We start from the raw sequence: 12,529 nt of genomic DNA, 5'->3' as shown, positions 1-12,529 counted from the left end.
ACAGAATTTCTAGGCGCAGTCAAGGCGTTGAGGGGATCCGGTTTGGCGACTGCAGGATTAGGTCTCTGCTTTTTGCAGATGATGTGGTCCTGATGGCTTCATCTGGCCAGGATCTTCAGCTCTCACTGGATTGGTTCGCAGCTGAGTGTGAAGCGACTGGGATGAGAATCAGCACCTCCAAGTCCGAGTCCATGGTTCTCGCCCGGAAAAGGGTGGAGTGCCATCTCCGGGTTGCGGAGGAGAGTCTGCCCCAAGTGGAGGAGTTCAAGTACCTCGGAGTCTTGTTCACGAGTGAGGGAAGAGTGGATCGTGAGGTCGACAGGCGGATCGGTGCGGCGTCTTCAGTAATGCGGACGCTGTATTGATCCGTTGTGGTGAAGAAGGAGCTGAGCCGGAAGGCAAAGCTCTCAATTTACAGGTCGATCTACGTTCCCATCCTCACCTATGGTCATGAGCTTTGGGTTATGACCGAAAGGACGAGATCACGGGTACAAGCGGCCGAAATGAGTTTCCTCCGCCGGGTGGCGGGGCTCTCCCTTAGAGATAGGGTGAGAAGCTCTGCCATTCGGGAGGAGCTCAAAGTAAAGCCGCTGCTCCTCCACATCGAGAAGAGCCAGATGAGGTGGTTCGGGCATCTGGTCAGGATGCCACCCGAACGCCTCCCCAGGGAGGTGTTATGGGCACGTCCGACCGGTAGGAGGCCACGGGGAAGACCCAGGACACGTTGGGAAGACTATGTCTCCCGGCTGGCCTGGGAACTCCTCGGGATCCCCCGGGAAGAGCTGGACGAAGTGGCTGGGGAAAGGGAAGTCTGGGCTTCCCTGCTTAGGCTGCTGCCCCCGCGACCCGACCTGGGATAAGCGGAAAAAGATGGATGGATGGACAGTCTGATTGCAGCTAGAATAATACTTTCTAAGGCACGTTGGTGCGATCTGTCTTCAGAAGACATCTCATATGCTCGAATGAGATTTAATAGAAAAACAAAAAATTACAAGGTAGTTATACCACACTGTATACTATAACCTCAATAATTGACATATTATTTTAATACCTTCTCAGATAATGTCCAAAAAAATCATCTCATTACCTCTGTAAAGGTATAATTTTATAGAGATGTTCTTTTTATTTTTGTATTTTCTTTTCTTTCCCCCACAATTTATTTTTCAGTTATGTCTAATATCTGTCTTGTGTCTGATTAGACACATTGGGATGATTGGCAAGTCGAGCAATGGCCAATATTAGAACGTTCTGGGAAGGTTCGACTGAGCTCACCAGTCTCTGTCATGCCCATGAGTGCAGCAGCAGGAGCATCAGCTAGGGTGTGTTTCCTCCCAGACAGTTCCCCTGTCAGAGCCCAGAATTGGGTCAAGGTGTGGAAAGAGGAGGCTTGCTGTCACTTTCATCAGCTCTCATTGAAAGGACACAATAGCAGGCAGAGAAAGAAAAGGCAACTTTGACAATGAGAAGTGCAGGAAAGCGACAAGGTAGTGATGGGAGATAAACGTTGCTCAGGAGAGGAAGTCAGAGGGAAGAAGACACAATACTTTGCCTTTCTTGTTATCACTGAATAATGGAAAGCTTGATAGAAAGCATGGCAGGAAATGTAAAACGAAAACAAATCATTATAAGCCAGTCAGGGGGTTGTTTGTTTGCCTTGAGGCCTAAGCGGAGATCTCTGTGAGGTGTCAATTGAGCTATATTACTGTTGTCAAGTAGCAGGTCGGGGGCAGTGGATGGGGCGGGGGGCTGGCGTGGCTGGTGGTCTGTTTGGGCTGGCTGACATCTGTGTCTCCTCCTCTCTCCCGGCAGTTCATGGCATCAAGTGGACTTGCAGCAATGGGAACAGCAGCTCTGGCTTCTCAGTGGAGCAGCTAGTGCAACAGATACTGGACAGCCACCAAACTAAGCCACCGCCCCGGACTCACAACTGCCTCTGCACGGGCACGCTGGGTAAGGGCTTTAGCAAGTGGGGCTGAGTTTGTTCTCAAGGGATTAGCGGAAAACATCTTAATGATTTGCAATACGGTCAGTTAGGGAATCAGGTTGGACGTAATTTGATTTATTGACAAATTGATTGTCTGTGTTAATGGCAGTTTTTTGGTTGTTGCTGTTTGTATTGGCAAATGGGAAACGTCCTAAATAACCTTAATTCCTCATATTGATACTCGTTATCAATTGTTTACATTAGTACAAATGCATGACTTCAATGCTAAAAGCCAAGTATTTAGGGCACACTAATGACGTTATCCATTAAGTAAATATATTTTTATGTACAGTACAGGCCAAACGTTTGGAATCACCTTCTCATTTCAATGTGTTTTTTTTATTTTCATGACTATTTACATTGTAGATTTACATTGTACCTCTCGAAGCTCATTGAGAGAATGCCAAGAGTGTGCAAAGCAGTAATCAGAGCAAAGGGTGGCTATTTTGAAGAAACTGGAATATAAAACATGTTTTCAGTTATTTCACTTTTTTTGTTAGGTACATAACTCCACATGTGTTCATTCATAGTTTTGATGCCTTCAGTGACAATCTACAATGTAAATAGTCATGAAAATAAAGAAAACGCATTGAATGAGAAGGTGTGTCCAAACTTTTGGCCTGTACTGTATGTATATATATATATTTATATATATATATATATATATATATATATATATATGTATATATATATATATATATATATATATATATACATATACAGTATATATATATATATATATATATATATATATATATAAATAAATGATAAATGGGTTATACTTGTATAGCGCTTTTCTACCTTCAAAGTACTCAAAGCGCTTTCCACATTCACCCATTCACACATACATTCACACACTGATGGCGGGAGCTGCCATGCAAGGCGCTAACCAGCAGCCATCAGGAGCAAGGGGTGAAGTGTCTTGCCCAAGGACACAACGGACGTGACTAGGATGGTAGAAGGTGGGGATTGAACCAGTAACCCTCAGATTGCTAGCACGGCCACTCTCCCAATTTCGCCACGCCATTCCAATATATATATATATATATATATATATATATATATATATATATATATATATATATATATATATATATATATATATATATATATATATATATATATATATATATATATATGTACTGTATATATATACCGTATGTACTGTATATATATATATATATATATATATATATATATATATATATATAAACCCCAAAACCAGTGAAGTTGGCACATTGTGTAAATCATAAAATAAAAACAAAATACAATAATTTGCAAATCCTTTTCAAACTATATTCAATTGAATAGACTGCAAAGACAAGATACTTGGAAAAATGTGTTATTTTTGGCAAATATTAGCTCATTTGTAATTTGATGCCTGCAACATTCAAAAAAGCTGGCACAAGCTGCAAAAAAGACTGAGAAAGTTGAGGAATGCTCATCAAACACTTATTTGGAACATTCCACAAGTGAACAGGCTCATTGGGAATAGGTGGGTGCCATGAATGGGTATAAAAACAGCTCCTATGAAGTGCTCAGTCATTCACAAACAAGGATGGGGTGAGGGCATAGGTGGATTAATGAACGGGCCTACCGGGCCCAGGCCCAGGGGGCCAGAGGCCCCAAGGGGCCAGGCCAACTTGGCCCCGCGGCCGCGACGCATACAAAACTACTTTTGCAAAAATAATAATCTTAGGCCCCAAGGGGCCAGGCCAACTTGGCCCCGCAGCCATGGTCCATAGAGGGTCAGAGGCCCCAAGGGGCCAGGTCAACTTGGCCCCGCGGCCGCGACCCACAGAGGGCCAGAGGCCCCAAGGGGCCAGGCCAACATGGCCCCGCGGCCATGATCCATAGACGGTCAGAGGCCCCAAGGGGACAGGTCAACTTGGCCCCGCGGCCGCGACGCATGCAAAACTACTTTTGCAAAAATAATAATCTTAGGCCCCAAGGGGCCAGGCCAACTTGGCCCCGCGGCCATGGTCCATAGAGGGTCAGAGGCCCCAAGGGGCCAGGTCAATTTGGCCCCGCGGCCGCGACGCATGCAAAACTACTTTTGCAAAAATAATAATCTTAGGCCCCAAGGGGCCAGGCCAACTTGGCCCCGCGGCCATGGTCCATAGAGGGTCAGAGGCCCCAAGGGGCCAGGTCAACTTGGCCCCGCGGCCGCGACCCACAGAGGGCCAGAGGCCCCAAGGGGCCAGGCCAACATGGCCCCGCGGCCATGATCCATAGACGGTCAGAGGCCCCAAGGGGCCAGGTCAACTTGGCCCCGCGGCCACGACCCACAGAGGGTCATAGGCCCCAAAGGGCCAGGCCAACTTGGCCCCGCGGCTGCGACCCACAGAAGGCCAGAGGCCCCAAGGGGCCAGGTCAACTTGGCCCCGCGGCCACGATCCATAGAGGGTAAGAGGCCCCAACGGGCCAGGTCAACTTGGCCCCGCGGCCGCGACCCACAGAGGGCCTAAGGCCCCAAGGGGTCAGGCCAACTTGGCCCCGCGGCCACGATCCATAGAGGGCCAGAGGCCCCGAGGGGTCATGCCAACTTGGCCCCGATCCATAGAGGGTCAGAGGCCCCAAGGGGCCAGGCCAACTTGGCCCCGCGGCCACGATCCACAGAGGGCCAGAGGCTCTCAATCATTATTATCAAAGCTAATTCTCAAATTGGATCACACAACCTCACTCACATATTCTTTATCAATTATTAAAGGTTGTTTCTGAATTTTGATCACAGAACTTAATGCAAATATTCTTGATTGATTGGCAAAGCTCATTCTCAAATTTTGATTACACAACCTTACTCTGACAAATTATCATTATCAAAAAGCTCTATCTCGAATTTGGATCACAGAATCTCACTCAAGTATTCTTAGCTGTGCCCCTCCCCCATCGAGTCTTTCATAAACCGGTCTGTTCTTTTAGAATCTCCTCATTTGGTACTTTGAACTCGTGAGTGACTGCTCAAAATTTGGTTTCCTTTCCCTCAGTTCAGACTCAGAGATAATTTGAAATCATTCCACAAGAAGTTTAATGCGCACACACCCACGACACACACACACTTGAGTTGAGCATTACTTGGAAATTCTTATATTTTCCATTTTGCTGTTATTATCAGCATCTTCCCATTTTGTCCTTTTCTTTCAAAAAAGTTTACAGTCTGACATTTGTCACTGCTGTCAGTTAATAACTTTTTGGTCTTTGAACCATTTTGTCATTTTCTCGATTCGATCGTCACTGACCACTCTCTCCTGTCTGGCAGACATCGTTGCTGCCATCATAGCCAGCAAGCTGCCTGCAGATAGCAACATTTTGGTGTCCTTTGTGAAAATATTTAGAAAGTAGACAAAAGTACACAAAGTTGTACAACTATTATCTTTATGATCTTTTTTGTTTGTTTGTTTGTTTCTCTGTTACTGTGTGTGGCCAATTAAGCGACTTTTGGCCATACCTGGCTGATGACATTTAGCGACTTTCTGGTTGTTGTTAAAATTAATAATAGCAACAGTTCTCTTCATCTTAATGCAATTTATTGTGTCTGTCTCTCCACATTTTGCCATTAGGTACTTTGAGCTCTTGTTGGTCAGTCACTCTAAGGTACATTGTTGCTGCCATCATAGCTAGCAAGCTGCCTGCAGATAGCGACATTTTGGTGTCCTTTGAGAAATATTAAGAAAGAAGACAAAAGTACAAGACATTGTACGATTACTATCTTTTTAAAAATGATTTGTTTCACTGTCAGTGTGATTGAGCGACTTTACCGCTAGATTTCGCGTCTTTTGGCCATACCTGGCTAGCGACTGAAAACATCATTTAGCGACTTTTTGGTTGTGAAGATAAGTGGTAAAAGCAGATCTGCCTGTTGGTCTTCCCACATTTTGCCATTTGGTACTTTGCACTCTTGTTGGTCACTCCAAGGCATTTGTCCCTGCCTTCAGCTAGTCACTTGGCTCTTTTGGAATTTATTTCACTGTAATTGGCTCTCTCTTTCTCCTCAGTACAAATCAGTCTGTTCCCTTGCCATTCATCACTGACCACTCCGCTCTCCTGTCTGTCAGACATTGTTGCTGCATGCAGATAGCTTGGGGTCCTTAGTGAAAATATCAGAAGAGAAAAGTACACAATTATCTTAATCATCTTTTTTTATTCACTGTCAGTCCTTCAGTGAGTCCCAGTGTGTTGGCGATTAAGCAACGTTGGCATTCGATTTAGAGACTTTTGGCCATACATGACTGGCGACTCAAAACGTCATCGAGTGACTTTCGCTGTCTGAGTTTAGCATTGATTGGAAATCTGTTATCAGTTCTTATAGAAATCAGCTGATTTCTGCTTTTGACTGTTAATGCTAGATTGCTAGTTTTGAAAATTGCATCACTCACACACACACACACACACACACACACACACACACACACACACACACACACACACACACACACATAGTTGGTTAAGCTGTTGTGATAGGCAAAGAGCCAATGTGCACAGAAAGAAGGGAAATATGGATCATAAACGTCTAAGTGGAGGAGCTAGAAAAAAAAATTCAGCAAGAAAAGAAAAAAAAGGAATCAGTTTTACTTGAGAGTGTTCCAAATATCTCCAGCTTCTTCAGTACAAAGACATCTGCTGAAAGCAATTCTATAAATGCTACTGCAAATTCAGCTAAAGTTAGCAATGCACCTGAGCTAGCATGTAGCTCCCAAGATCCTGAGACCACTACAAGTGTACGCACTGAACCAAATGCTTCGGATGCTAATGATTCAACCAACTCAGCAGTAGCCAGTTGCTCGGATGAATGTGAGGTCACTGCACCTCTGGACAGCATAGAAAATGAGTTGAATCTTTCTTCAACACCATCTACAGTGACAACTCTACCTAGTGATCCCGCTAAATGGGCTGATACCCTCACTTAGTCAATGAAGGAAGTTCTTATTCAAAGAGGTGCAAAATCATTTCACAACCGTCACAGCCATTATCCAGCTTCTGTGAGGAACAGTGGGCTAGGAGGCAAAACCCGATGCCTAAACAATGAACATTTTACTTCACACCTGCCCAATGGACAACGAGTACAAAGAGAGTGGATGATGTACTCTCCCTCTACTGGTAATGTTTACTGCTTTGCATGCAAACTGTTTTCCCCAAAAACGCATTCTTTTGTGACAGGCTATTGTGATTGGAAACACTCAGAAAGATTTGGTGAACATGAGCGAAGTGCTGAGCACATAACCTGCATGCAAGCAGTCTTGAACCGCGCCACAGGTGCCACAGTTGATGCAGACCTGTTCAAACAGTTTCAGGCAGAGAGCAGCTATTGGAGGCAGGTGTTACAAAGAGTTGTTGCAGTCATTAAATTCCTTGCAGAAAGGGGCCTTGCATTTAGGGGTAAAAATGAATCGTTAGGGTCTCCTCTCAATGGGAACTACCTTGGTATTCTGGAGGTCCTGGCTGAATTTGATCCCTTTCTAAAGGATCACATCAGAAAGTTTGGGCAGATGGGTCGAGGTAATACCTCATATCTGTCCTCCACCATTTGTGAGGAATTCATTGAATTGATGGGTGCAAAAACCAAACAGGCTATAGCAGATGAACTGCAAGCAAGCAAATACTACTCTATCATTGTGGATTCAACCCCAGATTTATCTCATGTGGACCAATTGACATTCATATTCCGTTGTGTTAGCAAAGAGGGCAGTGTTGTTGAACGCTTTGTGGGTTTTGAGCCCATTACTAGCCATACAGGTGAAAGTTTGGCTAACTGTGTCATGTCTGTGTTGGAAAATCTAGGGTTAGAGCTGTCAAATTGCAGGGGGCAGGCTTATGATAATGCCAGCAACATGTCAGGGAGGTATAATGGGTTGCAGGCTCACTTAAAGAAAAGCAACCCATTAATACACTATATTCCATGTGCAGCTCACTCTTTGAATTTGGTGGGAGTCAACAGCATTGACAGATGTGGAAATGAAGTCTCTAAGTATTTTGACTTGATTCAGTCTATTTACAACTTCACAACTGCATCCACACACCGATGGGACAGGGTATTTGGCAATTCCAACATAGATCTCACACTTAAAGCTTTATCCAACACGCGTTGGAGTTGCCGTGCAGAATCTACCAAAGCACTGTGGCAGAACTACAGTAAAATAAGAGCAGCACTACAGGGTATTTCCACTGATGACACAGAGAAACGAGACACACAAACTGAAGCTGACAGTCTAGTGCGGAAGCTGGATTCACTTGAGATGGCCTTCATGGCAGGCTTTTGGGACACTGTTCTGTCCAGATTTCAGGCCACAAGTCTGCAACTTCAAAAAGCAGACATGGACCTTGGTACAGCAGTCAGATTGCTGGAATCTCTGCGCACCTTTGTTCTCTCCCAAAGAGATCTATTTGATCATTTTGAGCAGAAAGCCTTAAACATGTTGGGTGGCACCCCATCTTACAGGGCTGAACGGACGAAGAAACGTAAAAAGTTTGCTGATGAATCAGCATCTCCAGATGTTGTGCTTGAGGGAAGGCAACTGTTTCAAATAGAGACATTTATTGCCTCTATTGATCAACTGAGTTCAAGCCTTAATCACCGTCTGGAGGCCTACAAACATCTGAACAATTTGTTCAGTGTCCTTTTCTCTTTGGATACAAAGTCCAATGCTTCAGTCCTTCACAAGGCCAAGATTCTCACTGAATCATACTCATCTGACCTCAATGAAAGTCTTGGACAGGAGCGTATACAGTTCAAATCTTTTATACAGTTCAACAACACTGATGAGGAGAGGACCCCTTCAGGACTGCTCATAACAATAATACATTTTGGACTACAGCCTACGTTTCCTAATACATACATTGCGCTACAGATTTTTCTCACTCTACCGGTCAGTAACTGTGAGGGAGAACGCTCATTCTCTCTTTTGTCAAGAGTCAAAAATGAGCTGCGCACAAGAATGACTCAGAAAAGATTAAATGCGTTATCTCTAATGGCAATTGAGAGTGAGCTGACAAGAGAGTTGGACTTCAATGATGTGGTGGATGATTTTGCGAAATTGAAAGCACGAAAGAAACCCCTTGCTTAAAGGTGCACTGTGTAAGATTTTTAGGTTGTTATTTCCAGAATTCACCCATTCACTAATGTTAGGCTACCTGTTTTCATGAATACTTACCACCACCATAAAATTCTAAGTATCCATTATGACTGGGAGAATTGCACTTTCGCCATTTCTGGGAACTGTCTGTCACCTGGATTCTGAAGATAGGATTGACTTTAGGCAGAAGCTTAGTGCTTTCTCTGGCAAACTGAACCTCAAGCTTCATTCTCTGCAGCTTTGCATTCTTGTTCAGACTTTCATCGACAAGGAACTTTTCAACTTCCCCACTATCGTGAAGGGGCCACCAAAAGATTTCAGTGTGTCCAGCATGTCTAGTCTCTTCTTCTCCTGTCTTTGAGCCATCTCTTGTTTCTCGTCAGCCCAACTCTCGAATTTTGCCTTCATGAGTTTACTCCAGTTGAGTTCAACCTCTCTTTTTGCTTGTGCTGCTGCCTTGAAACCTCTGAAGCTCCTGGCTCTTCTGTAAAATTATTGACCTATTGACTGCGTTCAGTGTGCCCAACTTCTTCAGTCTGTAGTCCACCTTGCCACATTGTCTCTCCATCCCAATGTTGTGCACAGGGGTGCCATCAATGTTACTAGCCTGTTCACTGACAGGGTCCATTGGGAAGGTCTCCTCATCCATCCCATAGTCCATCCTCTGCCTGGCCAGGACAGTCTTCAGATGGGGCAGCATGAGATCTGTCAGCTGCTTCACTTCATCCAAGTATTCGGCAGCCACGTCTGACACTGAGTTCAGGACATGTCCAGTGCCTGTCCAGCCACTATAGCATTCTTGCTGTCTACATCCAGATCCACCATGAAACTCTGTAGCACTTGCTCCATCTTCATATCGGCCTCCGCCAACCGCATCACTTTATTCATGGCACTGCTGAAGCCCAGTGTAGTGTGGGTGCCACAAAAGATCTGCCCTGCTGGTTTTTCCAAGTTGTTCATCTCTGCCAACAGCTTTGAAAAGCCTTTGTTGTGCTCTGTGCTGTCAGTCATATGTGCATCTACAAGTTTATAAACATCCTCCACATTGACTCCTCTGACCGACGCCAGTATTTCGAACCCCATATCCACTTGCATTTCTATGTCCTCAGTGGTCTCTCGGTGAATGGGTAAGACAGGCAGAGGAAATGGGCTATCTTGACCTGCATGCAGCCCTTGTACCATGAACTGGCCTACACCTTTCTTTGTGGTGCTCTCCGATGCATGTGTTATCATTTTACCTTTCTCCTTCTCCTCCTCAAGCTTTCCCACAAAATAGATACAGACTTTGAGCCTCAATTTGCTGCACAGCTGCCGTTATGCCAAAGTGTTTTCCTAAGATATTATTTTATTTTTAATGATAGAAGGGAGGAAAAGGGGGCAAAAATCATGTCCAATTTAGTTTTTTGGGTGGGGTGGGGGGTTTATTTCATGATAGGTACCAACTTCCAATACATAATATCTCTCAAATGACCCAATGCACCATCACTGAAGTGGGCGTAATCATTTTCCAAAATTTTTATTTTCAGGCCATTTATCCCCTCCCCCTACCTGTGTCTGTGTGAAACCTGTGCTTGTCTGTGTGGTATACCTAATAGTGTGTGTGCAGTATGTGCACTCTTCTGTACAGTACAGTGTGCATGTCTGTTCACAGTATACAGTATTTCTTGTATAGTGCGTGCGTGTGTGTGCGCGTGCACGCGCGGGGTTGAGGGGCCAAGACCATGTCAGGCCCAGGGGGCCAAAATTTCTTAATCCGCCCCTGGGTGAGGGTCACCACTTTGTCAACAATAGCGTGAGCAAATTGTCGAACAGTTTAAGAACAACATTTCTCAACGAGGTACTGCAAGGAATTCATACACCGCCATCAGTGTGTGAATGTGTGTGTGTGAATGTGGAAATAGTGTCAAAGCGCTTTGAGTTCCTTTAAAAAAAAGGTAGAATATCGCTATACAAGTACAACCCATTTACCATTTAGGGATTTCACCATCTACGGTCCGTAATATCATCAAAAGGTTCAGAGAATCTGGAGAAATCACTGCACGTAAGCGATTCTATTACGGACCTTCGATCCCTCAGGCAGTACTGCATAAAAAAGCGACATCAGTGTGTAAAGGATATCACCACATGGGCTCAGGAACACTTCAGAAAACCACTGTCAGTAAATACAGTTGGTCACTACATCTGTAAGTGCAAGTTAAAACTCTACTATGCAAAGCGAAAGCCATCTATCAACAACACCCAGAAACGCTGCCGGCTTTGCTGGGCCCGAGCTTATCTAAGATGAACTGACGCAAAGTGGAAAAGTGTTCTTTGGTCTGACGAGTCCACATTTCAAATTGTTTTTGGAAACTGTGGACGTCGTGTCCTGCGGACCAAAGAGGCAAAGAACCATCCGGACTGTTATAGGCGAAATGTTCACAAGCCAGCATCTGTGATGGTATGGAGGTGTATTAGTGCCCAAGGCATGGGTAACTTACACATATGTGAAGGCATCGTTAATGCTGAAAAGTACATACAGGTTTTGGAGCAACATATGTTGCCATCCAAGCAATGTTATCATGGACGCCCCTGCTTATTTCAGCAAGACAATGCCAAGCCACGTGTTACAACAGCGTGACTTCATAGTAAAAGAGTGCTGGTGCTAGATTGGCCTGTCTGTAGTCCAGACCTGTCTCCCATTGAACATGTGTGGTGCAATATAAAGCCTAAAATACGGAGACCCCGGACTGTTGAACAACTTAAGCTGTACATCAAGTAAGAATGGGAAATAATTCCACCTGAAAAGCGTCAAAAATGTGTCTCCTCAGTTCCCAAACATTAACTGAGTGTTCTTAAAAGGAAAGGCCATGTACCACAGTGGTAAAATTGCCCCAATTGTTTTGCAATGTGTTGCTGCCATTAAATTCTAAGTTAATGATTATTTGCAAAACAAAATTGAGTTTCTCAGTTCAAACATTAAATATCTTGTCTTTGCAATCTATTCAATTGAATATAAGTTGAAAAGGATTTGCAAATCATTGTATTCTGTTTTTATTTACGATTTACACAACATGCCAACTTCAATATATATATATCCATTCATCCATCTATTTTCTGCCGCTAATTCCCTATATATATATATATATATATATATATATATATATATATATATATATATATATATATATATATATATATATATATATATATATATATATATATATATATATATATATATATAATTCTATTTCCGTCCTATTGTTCTTATATGGAACTGTTGTTAACTCATATAAAAAGAACTGAAGAAGATTTAGAAATTGTCAGGAAATAGTTGGGAAATAGGCATTATTGGCCACTGGACAGGTCTCAATAAATATGTTTGTTTTTTGTTTTCATCTCTGATATATGTTGGTCTATCTTCTAAATGTGTACAGCTGGAATTATATAAGAATAAGTGCCCTTCTTTCAGAATGATTTTACTAGTCATTGGACATTA

The 12,529-nt window shown here is 43.6% G+C and overlaps 1 protein-coding gene across 10 annotated transcripts in view; it reads left to right on the top strand.

Moving 5' to 3' along the window:
• The window catches only part of camta1a (calmodulin binding transcription activator 1a), a 740,802-nt gene that overhangs the window by 649,405 nt on the left and 78,868 nt on the right, over positions 1 to 12,529 (top strand). For 8 of the 10 annotated variants that reach the window (XM_061984658.1, XM_061984651.1, XM_061984644.1 and 5 more), the window contains one exon: positions 1,810 to 1,950. The exons of the other annotated variants lie outside the window; for them this stretch is intronic. In XM_061984658.1, coding sequence (XP_061840642.1) covers positions 1,810 to 1,950 — 141 coding nt within the window. The remainder of the gene's footprint in view (positions 1 to 1,809; positions 1,951 to 12,529) is intronic. 10 annotated transcript variants of the gene reach the window in all.

This window comes from Nerophis lumbriciformis, linkage group LG01, assembly GCF_033978685.3.
Source record: "Nerophis lumbriciformis linkage group LG01, RoL_Nlum_v2.1, whole genome shotgun sequence".
NCBI classification, from domain to species: Eukaryota; Metazoa; Chordata; class Actinopteri; order Syngnathiformes; family Syngnathidae; genus Nerophis; species Nerophis lumbriciformis.
This window is presented reverse-complemented; position numbering and strand designations above follow the sequence as displayed.